The following is a 14576-nucleotide window of genomic DNA, read 5'->3' on the forward strand; positions in this document are numbered from 1 at the left end:
CCACAGCTACTGAGCCCATGTGCCACAACTCCTGAAGCCCACGTGCTCTAGAGCCCATGCTCTACAACAAGAGAAGTCACAACAAAGAGAAGCCCATGCCCTGCAACTAGAGTAGCCCTTGCTCCCTGTAACTAGAGGAAAGCCTCCGCAGCAACAAAGACCTAGCACAGCCGAAAGTAAATAAGTAATCTGTTTAAAAAAAGCAATATTTAAGAATTACCAAAAGTAGACACAGAGACATGAAATGAGCAAATGCTGTTAGAAAAAAGATGCCTACACACTTGAGTTCAACTCAAGGTGGCCACAAACCTTCAATCTGTAAAAAATACAGTATCTCCAAAGTGCAATAAAGTGAAGCACAATAAAATGAAGTCTGCCTGTAGTGCGGTAGTGCCTGTGACATCAAAACTAAGCTACAGGAGTAAATTTAAACAGCCCTGGAGTGACAAAATAGTCTCACGATTACACACAAGGGAATTTCTTTAATTCACAGAAACATACATGGGAGTTTCTAACAAAATAAACAACCTAGATATCTACATATATAGATAGGACCCTTAACAACATAGGTCTGAGCTGCACAGATCCACCTATACGGGAATTTTTTTCAATAAACACGTGTTACATAGTGCACTATCCAAAGCTGGTTGAATCCACAGATTCAGAACTACAGATACAAGCGACAATGTTAGTCACTCAATCATGCCTGACTCCTTGTGACCCCATGGACTGTAGCCTGACAGGTTCCTGTGTCCATGGGATTTTCCATGTAAGAATACTGGAGTGGGTTGCCATTCCCTTCTCCAGAAAATCGTCCTGACCCAGGGACTGAACTCGGGTCTCCTGCACTGCAGGCAGATTCTTTACTGTCTGAGGCACCAGGAAAGCCCCCAGATAAAAGAGTCAACTGTAAAATTGTACACAGATCTCTGCAACTGCATGGGGGATTGGTGCCCCCTGACTCCCAGGTTGCTCAAGGGTCAACGGTACAGTGTTTAACTAGGAAACCACTATCATCTTAACTTACTAAATGGAACTACTTGTGTTTTGCCCCAGGAGAAATAAAGAAGTGGTAACTAAAGTAACTTACCAAGGAGCACTGACTCTACCTAAATTACAAATAAAAAAAAATATATATATGATTATCATTCCTTGCACTTTTTCAGTAACTTCAGTATCTTTTCATGAGATATAACTTTAAAGTACATTCTCAAAAGTCTACCCAAATTTTAAAATAAATTCCAGTTTAGCAAGTGGCATCTCAGAACACAATCTAACATAGCCAATGTAACTATGTACAGTTGACCCTTAAACAACATGGTTGAACTTCATGGGTCCACTTATATATAGATTTTTTTTCAATAAATACTACAGAGCGACATGAATTCATGAATGTGGACTCTCAGATAAAGAGAAAGAAAGTGAAAGTGAAAGTAGCTCAATTGTGTGGGACTCTTTGCAACCCCATGGGCTGGAATTCTCTAGGCCATAATACTGGAGTGGGTAGCCTTTCCCTTCTCCAGGGGATCTTCCCAACCCAGGGATCGGACCCAGATCTACTGCACTGCAGCCAGATTCATTATCATTTGAGCCACCAGATAAAGAAGGCTGACTATAAAGTTCTATGTGGATCTCTGAGTGCACTGGAGTCACTGCATCTAACCCCCACATTGTACAAGAGTCAACTGTACTGCTATGACCCAAATTGCAAAAGGTCAACCATTGACAGATTCTCTTGACAAGGAGAAAAACACTTCATGAAGCCTAACACTTTCCTTGTGACATGAAACATTTCTAAGATATTCTTGATAAGTGCACTACCATCAACAGAATCAAAATCTCAATGTATCACTCACAGAAGTATCCTTAAGAAGCAGAACAACAGCACTAATGAGTGGTGATCCTACTGGTAGGAAAGCCCATCCAAGTGGGACTTGGGACCAGTGTTTACCTACAGTCCTTCCAATCCTTCTGAGATTAGTATTTATGCCAGAAATTTAGGGGATGTTTTTGCACTTATATATGCCTTCTGCTTCTCTTCCAATATTCAATGTTCTTTTTATTGTATCAGCTAAATTAAGAGAAATCAATTAGCAAATGTTATTAAACTTTTCCCAAAAATCATCAATAACACTGGGTGGTAAGATCATAAATAATATTTATTTTCTTCTTTTCTCTCTTTTCCCCTTTTCAACAAGTATAAATATACATTTTTTTTAAGTTTTCTGAGTTTTATTTTAAACCTAACCAAAAGAAGCAAATTGTTGAATCTGAGCTTAACTTTTTACACTAATCATACAATGTGGCCAAAAACAACATTCATTAAACTCAGTGATTATCAACATGGGCATGTAATAGAATGATCGTGTGACTCCCTTTACATTTTCTTAAAGAAGTTACATATGTACTACATGTGACCAAGGTAACATGATCCTTGAAATATTAAAAACATTAACATTCTTATGCACTTTCACCAATGAATTTTTCTTCTGAAAAAAAAAAAAAAAACAGAATTTGACATACAAATACTTTCTATGCATTATAAAAAGAGAGCATTAACAATTCAAGATAGCGATGTAGGAAGATTCTAAACTCACCTCCCTCCTCAGATTCACTGGATCTACAGCTAAACATGGAACAATTTCTTCTTGGAAAAAAACTGAAAGCTTGGTTGAGGGACAACTACATGTTGGACAAAAGAAAAGAAAACCATACAAAAACCTGTAGAGGAGATGGAGACACAATCTCACCATAAATCTCACCCCTAGTGTAGCAAGGATAACCAGAAGGGAACTCAAAACTCAGAGCTTCTCCTTGAGGAGCAAAGGGTTCAAACCTCACCTTGGGCACCCCAACTTTTAAGACATGCACTTGAGAGGTGAGCCCCCAAACATCTAATTTTTGAAAACCAATGGGTCTTGTGTCCCAAGATCCACAAAATGATAGCAACCTGAGAAACACCTCTTAGAGGGCTCATGTGCTTGGACTCACCCATTCCAGAGTCCAGCTCAGAGGTAGCCAATTGGGGCTAGACTTAAAGTGAGTAAGGCCCACCATTAAAACCTCAGCTAAAGGGACAGGGGTCTTATTCAACACACACAGCTAGGATCCTGTTGGAACACTCTGGAAACAAAGACTGAAAGGTATCACCTTTTTCATGCTCCAGAGCACCACTATCTCCTGGAAGAGAAACTTTCTCTGATGTCCTGATCTTTACAGCTCCTGCCCAGGATATGATTCTAGATTACCTGGCTCTAGAGACCAAGGGAGCTTCGTGTTCTGGGTCCTAAGGAACTGTTATAATCAGTGTCACCCAGAAAGGAGCTCATGCCCTAGTCAGGTGCCTGGATTTTTGTGACTACTGCTAGAGAACACCTCTACATTAACTGGCTCTAGCGGTAAGTGGGGGCTTCCCTGGTGGATTTGCAAGAATCCACCTGCAATGCGGGAGACCCTGGTTCAATTCCTGGGTTGGGAAGATCCCCTGGAGAAGGGATAGGTTACCCTCTCCAGTATTCTTGGGCTTCCCTGGTAGTTCAGACGGTAAAGAATCTGCCTGCAACGCGGGAAAGACCTAAGTTCAATCCCTGGGTTGGTAAGATCCCCTGGAGGAGGGCATGGCTACCCATTCCAGTATCCCCAGAGAATCCCCACTGGTGGGCTACAGTCCATGGGGTCACAAAGAGTCAGACATGACTGAGCGACTAAGCAAAGGTGGTCAGTGGGGCTTATACTCGTGGGTCCTACAGGACTGCAACCCAAGGAGAAAGAGTTCTTAAACAGCTACTATCACAAAGGCACAGCAAAAGGCAACAGACCCTGAGTTGCATTCTTTCTGTGAAAGGAGATTACTAACGGATCATCATGACTGCTAAGGGACAAGCTTCTGATTAGGCATGCATCTTGGCATTGACTGCAGTCCTTTCCAGAGACCTTGGAGGGCACTACCTTTGCTTTCACACTCTGCTGCCTCCAGTGCACAGATGGCACAGCTGTACACATGGCTTGTGCCCAGGGGTCTCCCTTTGATTATCTAGCTCTAGGTGACTGGAAGGACTTGCATTCCTGGATCCCACAGGACTATGGCAATCAGAGGGATAGTTCTTAGCAGGCTACCACCCTTACGGCACTGTACAGAAAGTAGAATGAGGCACACTCCCCAGGCTTTCTGTGAAAGAGTCCCCTTTACTTGTCTTGAACCTTTGTCCTAAGGAGTAGGCTTCAGGTTTGGCTCACATTTAGTGGCCTATGGAGTTGCTCTCAAAGAACGTAGGCTGTGGATACCTGCTTGGCATTCTCCCTCTGCCTTGCTCCAGCCCAGAAGTATTACCCAGAAAACAGCTCACATGGAGCCCACGTGGTGACCTCCAAATCACCTGGCTCTGAGGACCAATGTGGCTTACTCCTGCAGCCCTTCAGAACTGTATATACTTGCATACTATAAACGCTGCTGCCCCAGCTTCCAGTCAGTCTGAATCTAGGTGCTGAGATTCTCCACTTTGGGACAATGACAGATCTTGGCACATCCTCAACTACTAGGTGCTACTAAAAATACAACAGGCTGCCTAGACAAGTACAGACGTTTGAGAAACACCCAGAAGCTGAGGCAGGGTTGAATTACAAGGTTCATCTCTTACACAAGGCCACTCCTTCAACACTAGAAGAGGTGGTTATTTCATTTACTGTGCAGAAACAAATGGAGAGTCAAGGAACAGAGGAATATGTTCCAAATGAACATAAAGTAAACCTCAGAAGAAACCTTAATGCTGCTGCTGCTACTAAGTCACTTCAGTCGTGTCCAACTCTATGCGACCCCACAGATGGCAGCCCAGCAGGCTCCTCCATCCATGGGATTTTCCAGGCAAGAGTACTGGAGTGGGGTGCCACTGCCTTCTCTGCAACGGCAAACTAGATGCAGTCAACTCACAGACAAGGCAATGGAATACGCCCAGTTAGAGCAGCAAAATGAAAAAAAGAATGAATACTGTGAAGATGGCTTCAGGAGCTTATGGGACAACACCAAACAGACTTTCACTTTATAGGGCTCCTAAAAGAGGAAGAGAGAAAGGAGTAGAAATCTTATTTGAAAAAATTATGGCTGAAAACTTCCCTAACTTGGGCAAGAAAACAAGCATCCAAATCCAGGAAGTCCTGAGAATTGCAAACAAGATGCTACCAGGGTTTCCCTGGTGGCTCAGTGGTAAAGAATCTGCCTGCCAATGCAGGAAACATGGGTTCAATCCCTGATCTGGGAAGATCCCACATGCCTCAGAGCAACTAAGCCCGTGGGCCACAACTGTTCTATTTAGCCTGTGCTCTAGAGCCCAGGAGCCGCAACTGCTGAGCCCTGGTGCTGCACTACTGAAGCCTGCATGCCCTAGAGCCTGCGCTCGGCAACAAGAGAACCCACTGTGACGAGAAGCCCGCACACCACAACTAGAGAGCAGCCCCTGCTCGCCACAACTAGAGAAAAGCTCACGCAGCAACAAAGACCCAGCACAGCCAAAAATGATAAATAAATCAAATTGTATTTAAGAAGAAGCTATCCAAGAGACCCACACCAAGACACATTGTAACTAAAATGTCAAAAGTTAAAGACAAGGAAATAATCTTAAAAGCTAGCTCTGTACAAGGGAACTCTCATAAAGCTATCAGCTGATCTTTCAGCACAAACATTGTAAGCCAGAAAGCGTGATTCATTCCAAGTACCGGAAGAAGAAAACGTCCACTCAAGAATACTCTGCCCAGCAAAGTTTTCATTCAGAATCAAAGGAGAGATAAAGGTTTTCAGACAAGCAAAAGGAGATCACCACCACTAAATTGGCCTTATAAGAAATTTTAAAGGGACTCCTTTAAGCTGACAGAAAGGATATTAATTATAATTAGTAACAAGAACACAAATGAAAGGATAATTATCATTGGAAAAGTGAATAGTGAAGGTAGTGGGTTAATTACTAATAAAGCTAATATAAAGGTTAAATTAAAAAACTATGATTACGATAATTAGCTAAAAAATGCACAAGATATAAATATATAAAATGTGACATTAAGACATACAACATGAGAATAAATGTTGAGTTTCAGAATGGGATCAAACTTCAGATGTTATCAACTTAAAATAGACTGTTATAGATATAAGTTGTTAAATGTAAGTCTCATGGTAACCACAAAGCAAAAACCTACCATAAATAAACAAAAGAGAAAGAGAAACGGATATAAGAATACCACCAAAGAAAGTCATCAAACCACAAAGGAAGAGAGCAAAAGAAAGGAACAGAGAAAAACTACAAAAGCTGCTAGGAGACAATTAACACAATGGCAATAAGCACGTACTTATCAATAATTACCTTATCTGTAAATGGACTAAATTATCCAACCAAAAGCCACAGAAAGGCTAAAGAAATAAAAAGCAACACACTCCTATATATGCTGCCTACAAGAGATACACTTTAGATATAAGGACACACTGAAAGTAAAGGGGTGGAAAAAGATTCCATGCAAATGAAAACCAAAAGATAAAGATGGATTAGCTATATTTATATTAAAAACAAACAAAAAACAAACCTTTAAAACATACTTTTTAATAAGATACAAAGAAGGGCATTAAACATTTATAAATATTTATGTACCCAAAATAGGAGCACCTAAATATGTCTCACATTTATTAACAGACCTAAATGGAGACATAGGCAGCAATACAATAATAATAGGGGACTTTCATACCCCACTTACATCAATGAAAAGATTACCCAGACAGAAAGTCAGTAAGGAGATACCAGCCTTAAACAACATATTATACTATATGGACTTAACAGATATTTACAGAACATTCCATCCAAAAACAACAGAATACACATTCTTCTCAAGTATATATTGAACATCTTTAATAGATAGATAAATCATATGTTAGGCCAGAGACCAAGTCCTAATAAATTTAAGAATATTTAAATCGCATCAAGCATCTTTTCCAATCACAATGGCATGAAATGAGAAATTACATGACGAAAAACGGAAAATATACAACTATGTGGAGATTAAACAACATGTTACTGAATAACCAACTGGCCAAAGAAGAAATCAAAAGAGAAATCAAAAATACCTTAAGAAAAACAAACACGTAAACATTAACATGCTAAAATTTATAAAATACAGTAAAAACAGTTCTCTGAGGGAAGTTTACAGTGATAAATACCTACTTCAAGAAGCAAGAAAAATCTCACACACAATCTAACTTCACCTTAATGAATTGGAAAAAGACAATACAAAGCCCAAAGTTAGTACAAGAGAGGAAATAAAGATTCAGTTCAGTTCAGTCATTCAGTTGTGTCCGACTCTTTGCGACCCCATGGACTGCAGCACGCCAGGCCTCCCTGTCCATCACCAACTCCAGGAGTTTACTCAAACTTATGTCCATTGAGGTGGTAATGCCATTCAACCACCTCATCCTCTGTCGTCCTTTAGAATAGAAATAAATGAAATAGAGACTAAAAAGACAACAAAGATCAGTGAAACTTTAAGAGCTAGTTTTTAGAAGGCAAATAAAATTGACAAAACCTTAGCTAGACTAAGAAAAATAAGAGAAATGACTCAAATAAGTCAAAAATGAAAGAGGAGATATTACAAGTGATACCACAGAAATGCAAAGGATCATACAGACTACTATGAACAATAATATGCATACAAATTAGACAAACCAGAAGAAATGGATAAACTCCTACAAACGTATATGCTCAAAGACTAAATGACGATGAAACAGAAAGTCTGAATAGACCAATCACTAGCAATCAGATTGAATCAGTAATCAAAAACTCTCAACAAATGAAAGTCCAGGACCAAATGGCTTCACTGGTGAATTCTATGAAACATTCAAAGAAGAATCAATATCAATCTTCTTCAAATTCTTCCAAAAAATATAAGAGGGGGATGAAACACAATTTATGAGGGTGGTATTACCCTGCACCAAAACCAGACAAAAGTACTACAAAAAAAAAAATTTTTTTTTACAGACTAATATCCCTGAGGAACATAGATACAAAAATTCTCAACAAAATATTCAGCAATACATTAAAAGGATCACATACCATTATCAAGTGAGATTTATTTCAGAGATGCAGGAATGGTCCAACAACTGTAAATCAGTCAATGTGATACACTATATAACAAAATGAAGACAAAAATGCTATGATCATCTCAATAGATGCATAAAAAATATTTGACAAAACTCAAATACGCTCATTTACGATAAAAATCTCAAATCTCTCAACAAAGCTAGTACGGAGGAAACATACCTTAACATAATGGCACACATGACAAACATGCAGCTAACATACTCAATGTTGAAAATCCTGAAGCTTTTCCTCTAAGATCAGGTATAATACAAGGATGCTCACTTCACCACTTTTCTTCAACCGAGTATTGGAAGCTGCAGCCAGACTAGTTAGGCAAGAAAAAGAAAGAAGAGGCATTCAAATTGGAAAGGAAGAAGCAATACTGTCACTGTTTGCAGATGACATGAACGTAGCTAGGAAACCGCAGACTCCATCACAAACCAACAGAACTAATAAATGATTTCAGTAATACTACAGGATACAAAATCAATTTAAAAATCTATTGTGTTTAATAACAAGCTATCAGAAAGAGAAATTGAAGACAATAATCCCATTTACAACTGCATAAAAATAGTAAACCACCTAGGAGTAAATTTAACCAACAAGGTGAAATACGTGTATACTGAAAACTACAAAATGTTAGCAAAAGAAATTGAAAAAGACACAAATAAATGGAAAGATGAAAGACTGAAAGAATCACTATTGTTAAAATGGCACTACTATCCAAAGCAATCTACAACTTCAGTGCAGTAGATATCAAAATTCTAATGGCATTTCTCACATAAATAAAACAAACAAAAAAATCCTAACATTTGTATGGAACTGAACAGTCAAAGCAATCTTGAGAAAGAACAAAGCTGGAGGCACCATGGTCCCTAACTTCCAAGTATATTATAAGGCTATTATTACATGCAAACAGTAAAGTTTTATGGGCATAAAATCAGAGACTTAGATCCATAGAACAGAAAAGAGAGCCCAGAAATAAACCCACATATATATGGTCAATTAATTTATGACAAACAAACCAAGAATATACAATGGGGAAAGACAGTTTCAATAAATAATGTTAGGTAAACTGGACAGTCACATGCAAGAGAATGAAGCTAAACCACTATCTTACACCATTCACAAAGTTAACTCAAGATGGATTAAAGACTTGAACATTAAGACCTGAAACCATAAAACTCCTAGAAGAAAACATAGGCAGTAAGCTCCTTGATATAGGTCTTAGTGATAATATTTTGAATCTGTACCAAAAGCAAAAGTAAAAAAAGTAAAAGCAGCAAAAGGGAAAATACACAAGTGTGACTGCATCAAACTAAAAAGCTTCTGCACAGCAAAGGAAACCATCAACAACATGAAAAAGGCAACCTACTGAATGGGAGAAAATATTTGCACATTAGTAACTGACAGAGGGTTGACACCCAAAACACACAATGAACTTACACAATTCAAAAGCAAAAAAACACATCCAATGAAAAAATTCAAAAACAAAAAAAAAACATCCAATGAAAAAATGGGCAAAAGATCCAAATAGACATTTTTCCAAAGGAGACATACAGATAACTAACAGGGACATGAAAAGATGGTCAACATCACTAATCATCAGGGAAATGAAAATCAAAACCACAATGAGAGAGCAACTCAAACCTTGCAGAATGGCTAGTATCAAAAAGACAACAAATAACAAGTATTGGCAAGGACGCAGACAAAAAGGGAAACCTTGTGCACTGTTTGCAAACACTTACGCTCACGCAACCATTATGGAAAATAATACAGAGATTCCTCAAAAAATTAAAAATAGAACTACCATCAGATCAGTCGCTCAGTCGTGTCCAACTCTTTGCAACCCCATGAATCGAAGCACGCCAGGCCTCCCTGTCCATCACCAACTCCCAGAGTTCACTCAGACTCACGTCCATCGAGTCAGTGATGCCATCCAGCCATCTCATCCTCTGTCGTCCCCTTCTCCACCTGCCCCCAATCCCTCCCAGCATCAGAGTCTTTTCCAATGAGTCAACTCTTCCATACAATCTAGTAATTTCACTTCTGAGTATTTATCTGAAGAAAATTAAAAAACACTAATTCAAAAAGATACATGCATCCTCGTGTTCACTGTAGAATTATTTATAATACAAAGATGTGGAAACAACCTCAGTATTTACTGATGAATGAATAGATAAAGAAATCATGGGATATGTGTATATATAAAGAATATTATTCAGCCATAAAAAACAAAAAAGTTGCCACTTGCCACAGCATGGGTGGACCTTGAGGGCATTACACTAAATGAAGTAATTCAGACAAAGAAAGACAGATACTCAAATACTGTCTGATCTCTCTTACATGTAGAATCTACAAAAACAAACAAAAAATGAGCTCATAGATAAAGAAAACACATTGGTGGCTACAAGAGGCAAAACTTGGATCAGAGGGTGGAAAAAATGAGTGATCGGTGTTTTGTTTTAATAAACTGAGTTTAAAAAAACTTAAATGCTTTCTTCAACAAATATATAAGAAACATACTAGGCTGGCGCAAAAGTAATTGCAGTTTTGCATTGTTGAACTCTGCCATTTGATATTGGAATGCATTCTTAAGTGTGATTGTTATACATCATTTTAATGCACATTTTTCACTTTATATTTCTTTGCTAATGACTTATTACTTGCTATTTATTTTATCTTTAGTCTATGGAAATAATGCTAGACAAAAAGCAAATTTGAACAATTTTCTTATTTGAGTTCCAAATGGGTTATAAAGCCGTGGAGACAATTTGCAACATCAACAACACATTTGGTCCAGTAATTGCTAATGTACTTACAATGAAGTGGCGGTTCAAGAAGTTTTGCAAAGAAGATAAGAACTTTAAAGATGAGGAGCACAGTGACCAGCAGTAAGAAGCTAACAACAACCGAGAGGATTGTCGAAGCTGATCCTCTTAGAACTAGATGAGAAGCTGCCAAAGAACCCAGTGTTGACCATTCTACAGTCATCTGACATTTGAAGCAAATTGGAAAGGTGAAAAAGTTTGATAAGTAGGTACCTCATGAGCTGACCACAAATCAAAAAAATCCCAACAACAATGAACTATTTCTTGACCTGATTGTGACATGGAACAAAAAGTGGATTTCACATGACAACCAGAGACAACCAGCTGAGTGACTGGACCACAAAGAAGCCCCAAAGCACTTTCCAAGGCCAAACACACCAAAAAAAAGGGTTGTGGTCACTGTATGTTCGTCTGCGGCCCATCTGATCCACTACAGCTTTCTGAATCCTGGCAAAACCATTCCATCTACAAGTATGCTCTGCAAATTGAGGAGATGCACCAAAAACTGCCACATCTGCAGCCAACATTGGTCAACAGAAAGGTCCCAATTTTTCTCCACGACAATGCCCCACCGCACATCACACAACCAACACTTCAAAAGTTGAATGACTTGGGCTACGAAGTCTTGTTTCATCTGCGGTATTTAGCCAACCTCTCGCCAACTACCACTTTTTCAAGCACCTTAACAACTTTTTTCAGTGAACACACTTTCACAACTAGCAGGAGGCAGAAATGCTTTCCAAGAGTCCATGGAATCCCAAGGCAGGGATCTTTATGCTACAGGAACAAACTTCTTTCTTATTGGCAAAAATGTGCTGAATATAATGGTTCCCATTTTGATTAATAAAGATGTGTTTGAGCATAATTATAATAAAAAGCAGAGACATTACTTTGCCAACAAAGGTCCATCTAGCTAAGGTTATGGTTTTTCCAGTGGTCATGTTATGGATGTGAGAGTTGGACTATAAAGAAAGCTGAATGCAGAAGAATTGATACTTTTGAACTGTGGTGTTGGAGAAGACTCTTGAAAGTCCCTTGAACTACAAGGAGATCCAACCAGTCCATCCTAAAGGAGATCAGTCCTGGGTGTTCATTGGAGGGACTGATGTTGAAGCTGAAACTCCAATACTTTGGCCACCGATGCGAAGAGCTGACTCATTTGAAAAGACCCCGATGCTGGGAAAGATTGAGGGCAGGAGGAGAAGGGGACGACAGAGGATGAGACGGTTGGATGGCATCACTGACTCGACGGACATGGGTTTGGGTGAACTCCAGGAGTTGGTGATGGACAGGGAGGCCTGGCGTGCCACGGTTCATGGGGTCGCGAAGAGTCAAACACGACTGAGTGACTGAACTGAACTGAATAATGATTTAAAATTCACGGTCTGAAACCACAGTTACGTTTGCACCAACCTAATAAAAGGCAAAGTGAAAATATCAATAAGAGCAGCAAATCGTCTGCATTACCTCTTTGTGTTTCAAATCCAACTGACTCCTGAGAGCCTTAAGTTCCCGTTCACGGATGTCCAAGCAAGTTTCTAGAGCGTGTGTCTGTCCTTCCCATTCAGATTTTTTATGAGCTACCATTATGTCAATCTGTTTCATGAGCTCCTGCAGTTCTGCTTCACAGGATGTCAAAAATCCCCTATAAATAAGAACAGACCCTTAAGAACACAGAACATATCTCCAAGTGGCTTTTCATCTTTCACAGGTAAAAACAGAGCAAATGTAAACCTACCTAAGGTGGAACAATGTCAACAAATAATCAGAAGTAAAAAACAGGATCTCTGAGCTTTTCCCTTTAAGGCACATAAGGTGATCAGCTATTCCACAGAACAGTCTTCCTCCAGCAGCCAACCTAAAGCCTACATCATGTGGCCAAACACAGACTGATGGAAGTCTGGTTTGGGAGTGAGACTTCCACAACCAACAACTATCTCATCTTTAACATTTCAGGGAAGCTTTCCGAAGAATCCAGGCAAGCATACGTCATATTCTCAGCTAGCCAAGCAAATAAAAATCTTTGGAAACAAGTAGAAAAATGACAATACAACTTTAAGAACTGTCTTAAGAAATTCTTCCTTGAGCCAAATTTATTTCAACTACTTCTTTCCAACTTATTATAAGCAACTTACTACAATCTATCTTCCTGTAAACTTACTGATGTCCTTCAATATTTCAGGAGATGTCAGATATTACAAAGGTAAAAACACAAGTGGACACAAATGTATTGGATTCAAAGAGGTTTCTAGGAATGGCCACAGAGAAATAACTACTAAGGCTTAAATATTTAAAAAAAAAAAAAAATCATTTGCTCTTAGTGTCACAAAATCCTTTTGTTTTTTAAAAGTCGAAAATGTAAAGTGGGTTGACAGAAAATATCCAGCTTCACACTGCTGAGATGAGGGAAACACCCCAAGGAGACATGCTGTCCACAAACATGACACGATCAGCCTAGATTTTGTTCACATTTCTGCTTCTGTGCCCAAAGCACAAAATGGTCAGAGGCGTAACTCAGACATGCTTTTTAAACTCAGTGAGAAACTTAGGGTCAAAAGCAAACTTACCCATCATGCCCCCGATTTTGTATTCCTTCCAACAAAGCCTCCATCGCCAAATCTCCTTTGTTTTGGCAACTGGGAAAGCAAAAAAATCAGTCAGGAGAAAACTCATTTTTTATGTTGCAACATTCCAACTTACAAACTTAAGAATGTGAATGAAAGCATACAAATTAACAATGAGAAAATGTAGCACTCCTTAGGATAACTGTAGAAGAGTCAAGGAATATCCCTTCAAGAAATAGCAGAAACAAACACACTTCAAAATAACTTCCAATGATCTGCGCTGCCACTGACACTTCCCCGCAGGACTAAAATCAAATGCCTTATTGTGGCACCCCTACTTTCTCACGTAAGAGCAGGTCTGGGTGGAAGTGGGTGCTAGCAGCAGAGGGACACAGACACTAACAAATCCAGAGGTCAGAGGAAAAGTGAGCTTCTTTAAAGAGACAGTGTTAAAAGGTAAATGTTCTGTGCTTGAACTTACTGGTCCATCATGGGAGCTCCTATTCAACTCTAGATGACAGGCCCATGAAGCTCCTAGAACAGCTTCCATCCCCTAAGAGGCGACTACTGACCTCCTTCCTCTGCACTTCATTGTTCTTAGTCCTTAACAGGTCATTTCACTGGAGTTACATCACACTGGAAATGTCTTTTTTCCCACCCTTTTCCCTTACTATTCCACCCTCAAGGGCAGAAAATCAGTTTTATTTACACCCGCAGCTCCAGGGCTTAGTGTGGCATTTCAACCTGATCTGCGCTGAATGCTCTCGGCTGGCTTATCTCAATTCCCCTCCCTTTTTTACCTAGCCCCCCGTACAAACTGGTCTGTAGGTGGAGAACTGAAAAGAATCTAGCAAAGAAAGAAGGGAAGGGAGACAGAACAGACTATCACAGAAAGAGAAAGACACACCATAAAGAAAGGCAGATGAGACGAGAAAGACCGCCCTTAAATCTGGATATGCCAAAGAACAGTAACTGCTGTAAGTTTCTCACTTATCACAAATCTTCAGAATGTTCATGTGTCAAACCACTACTCATTCCTGAAGAACTGCTTTCTTCCTTCAACATTCAGAGGC

At 39.3% G+C, this 14576-nt stretch overlaps 1 protein-coding gene across 8 annotated transcripts in view; it reads right to left on the reverse strand.

The window, feature by feature from the left end:
* CEP63 (centrosomal protein 63) overlaps positions 1-14576 on the reverse strand; it is a 79440-nt gene that overhangs the window by 55272 nt on the left and 9592 nt on the right. For all 8 annotated transcript variants that reach the window (XM_070376037.1, XM_070376029.1, XM_070376016.1 and 5 more), the window contains 2 exons: positions 13507-13575; positions 12407-12584 (listed from right to left, as the gene is read on the reverse strand). In XM_070376037.1, coding sequence (XP_070232138.1) covers positions 12407-12584; positions 13507-13550 — 222 coding nt within the window. In that variant the 5' untranslated portion in view covers positions 13551-13575. The remainder of the gene's footprint in view (positions 1-12406; positions 12585-13506; positions 13576-14576) is intronic.

The sequence above is a fragment of the Bos mutus genome, chromosome 1 (genome assembly GCF_027580195.1).
Source record: "Bos mutus isolate GX-2022 chromosome 1, NWIPB_WYAK_1.1, whole genome shotgun sequence".
Classification (NCBI taxonomy): Eukaryota; Metazoa; Chordata; class Mammalia; order Artiodactyla; family Bovidae; genus Bos; species Bos mutus.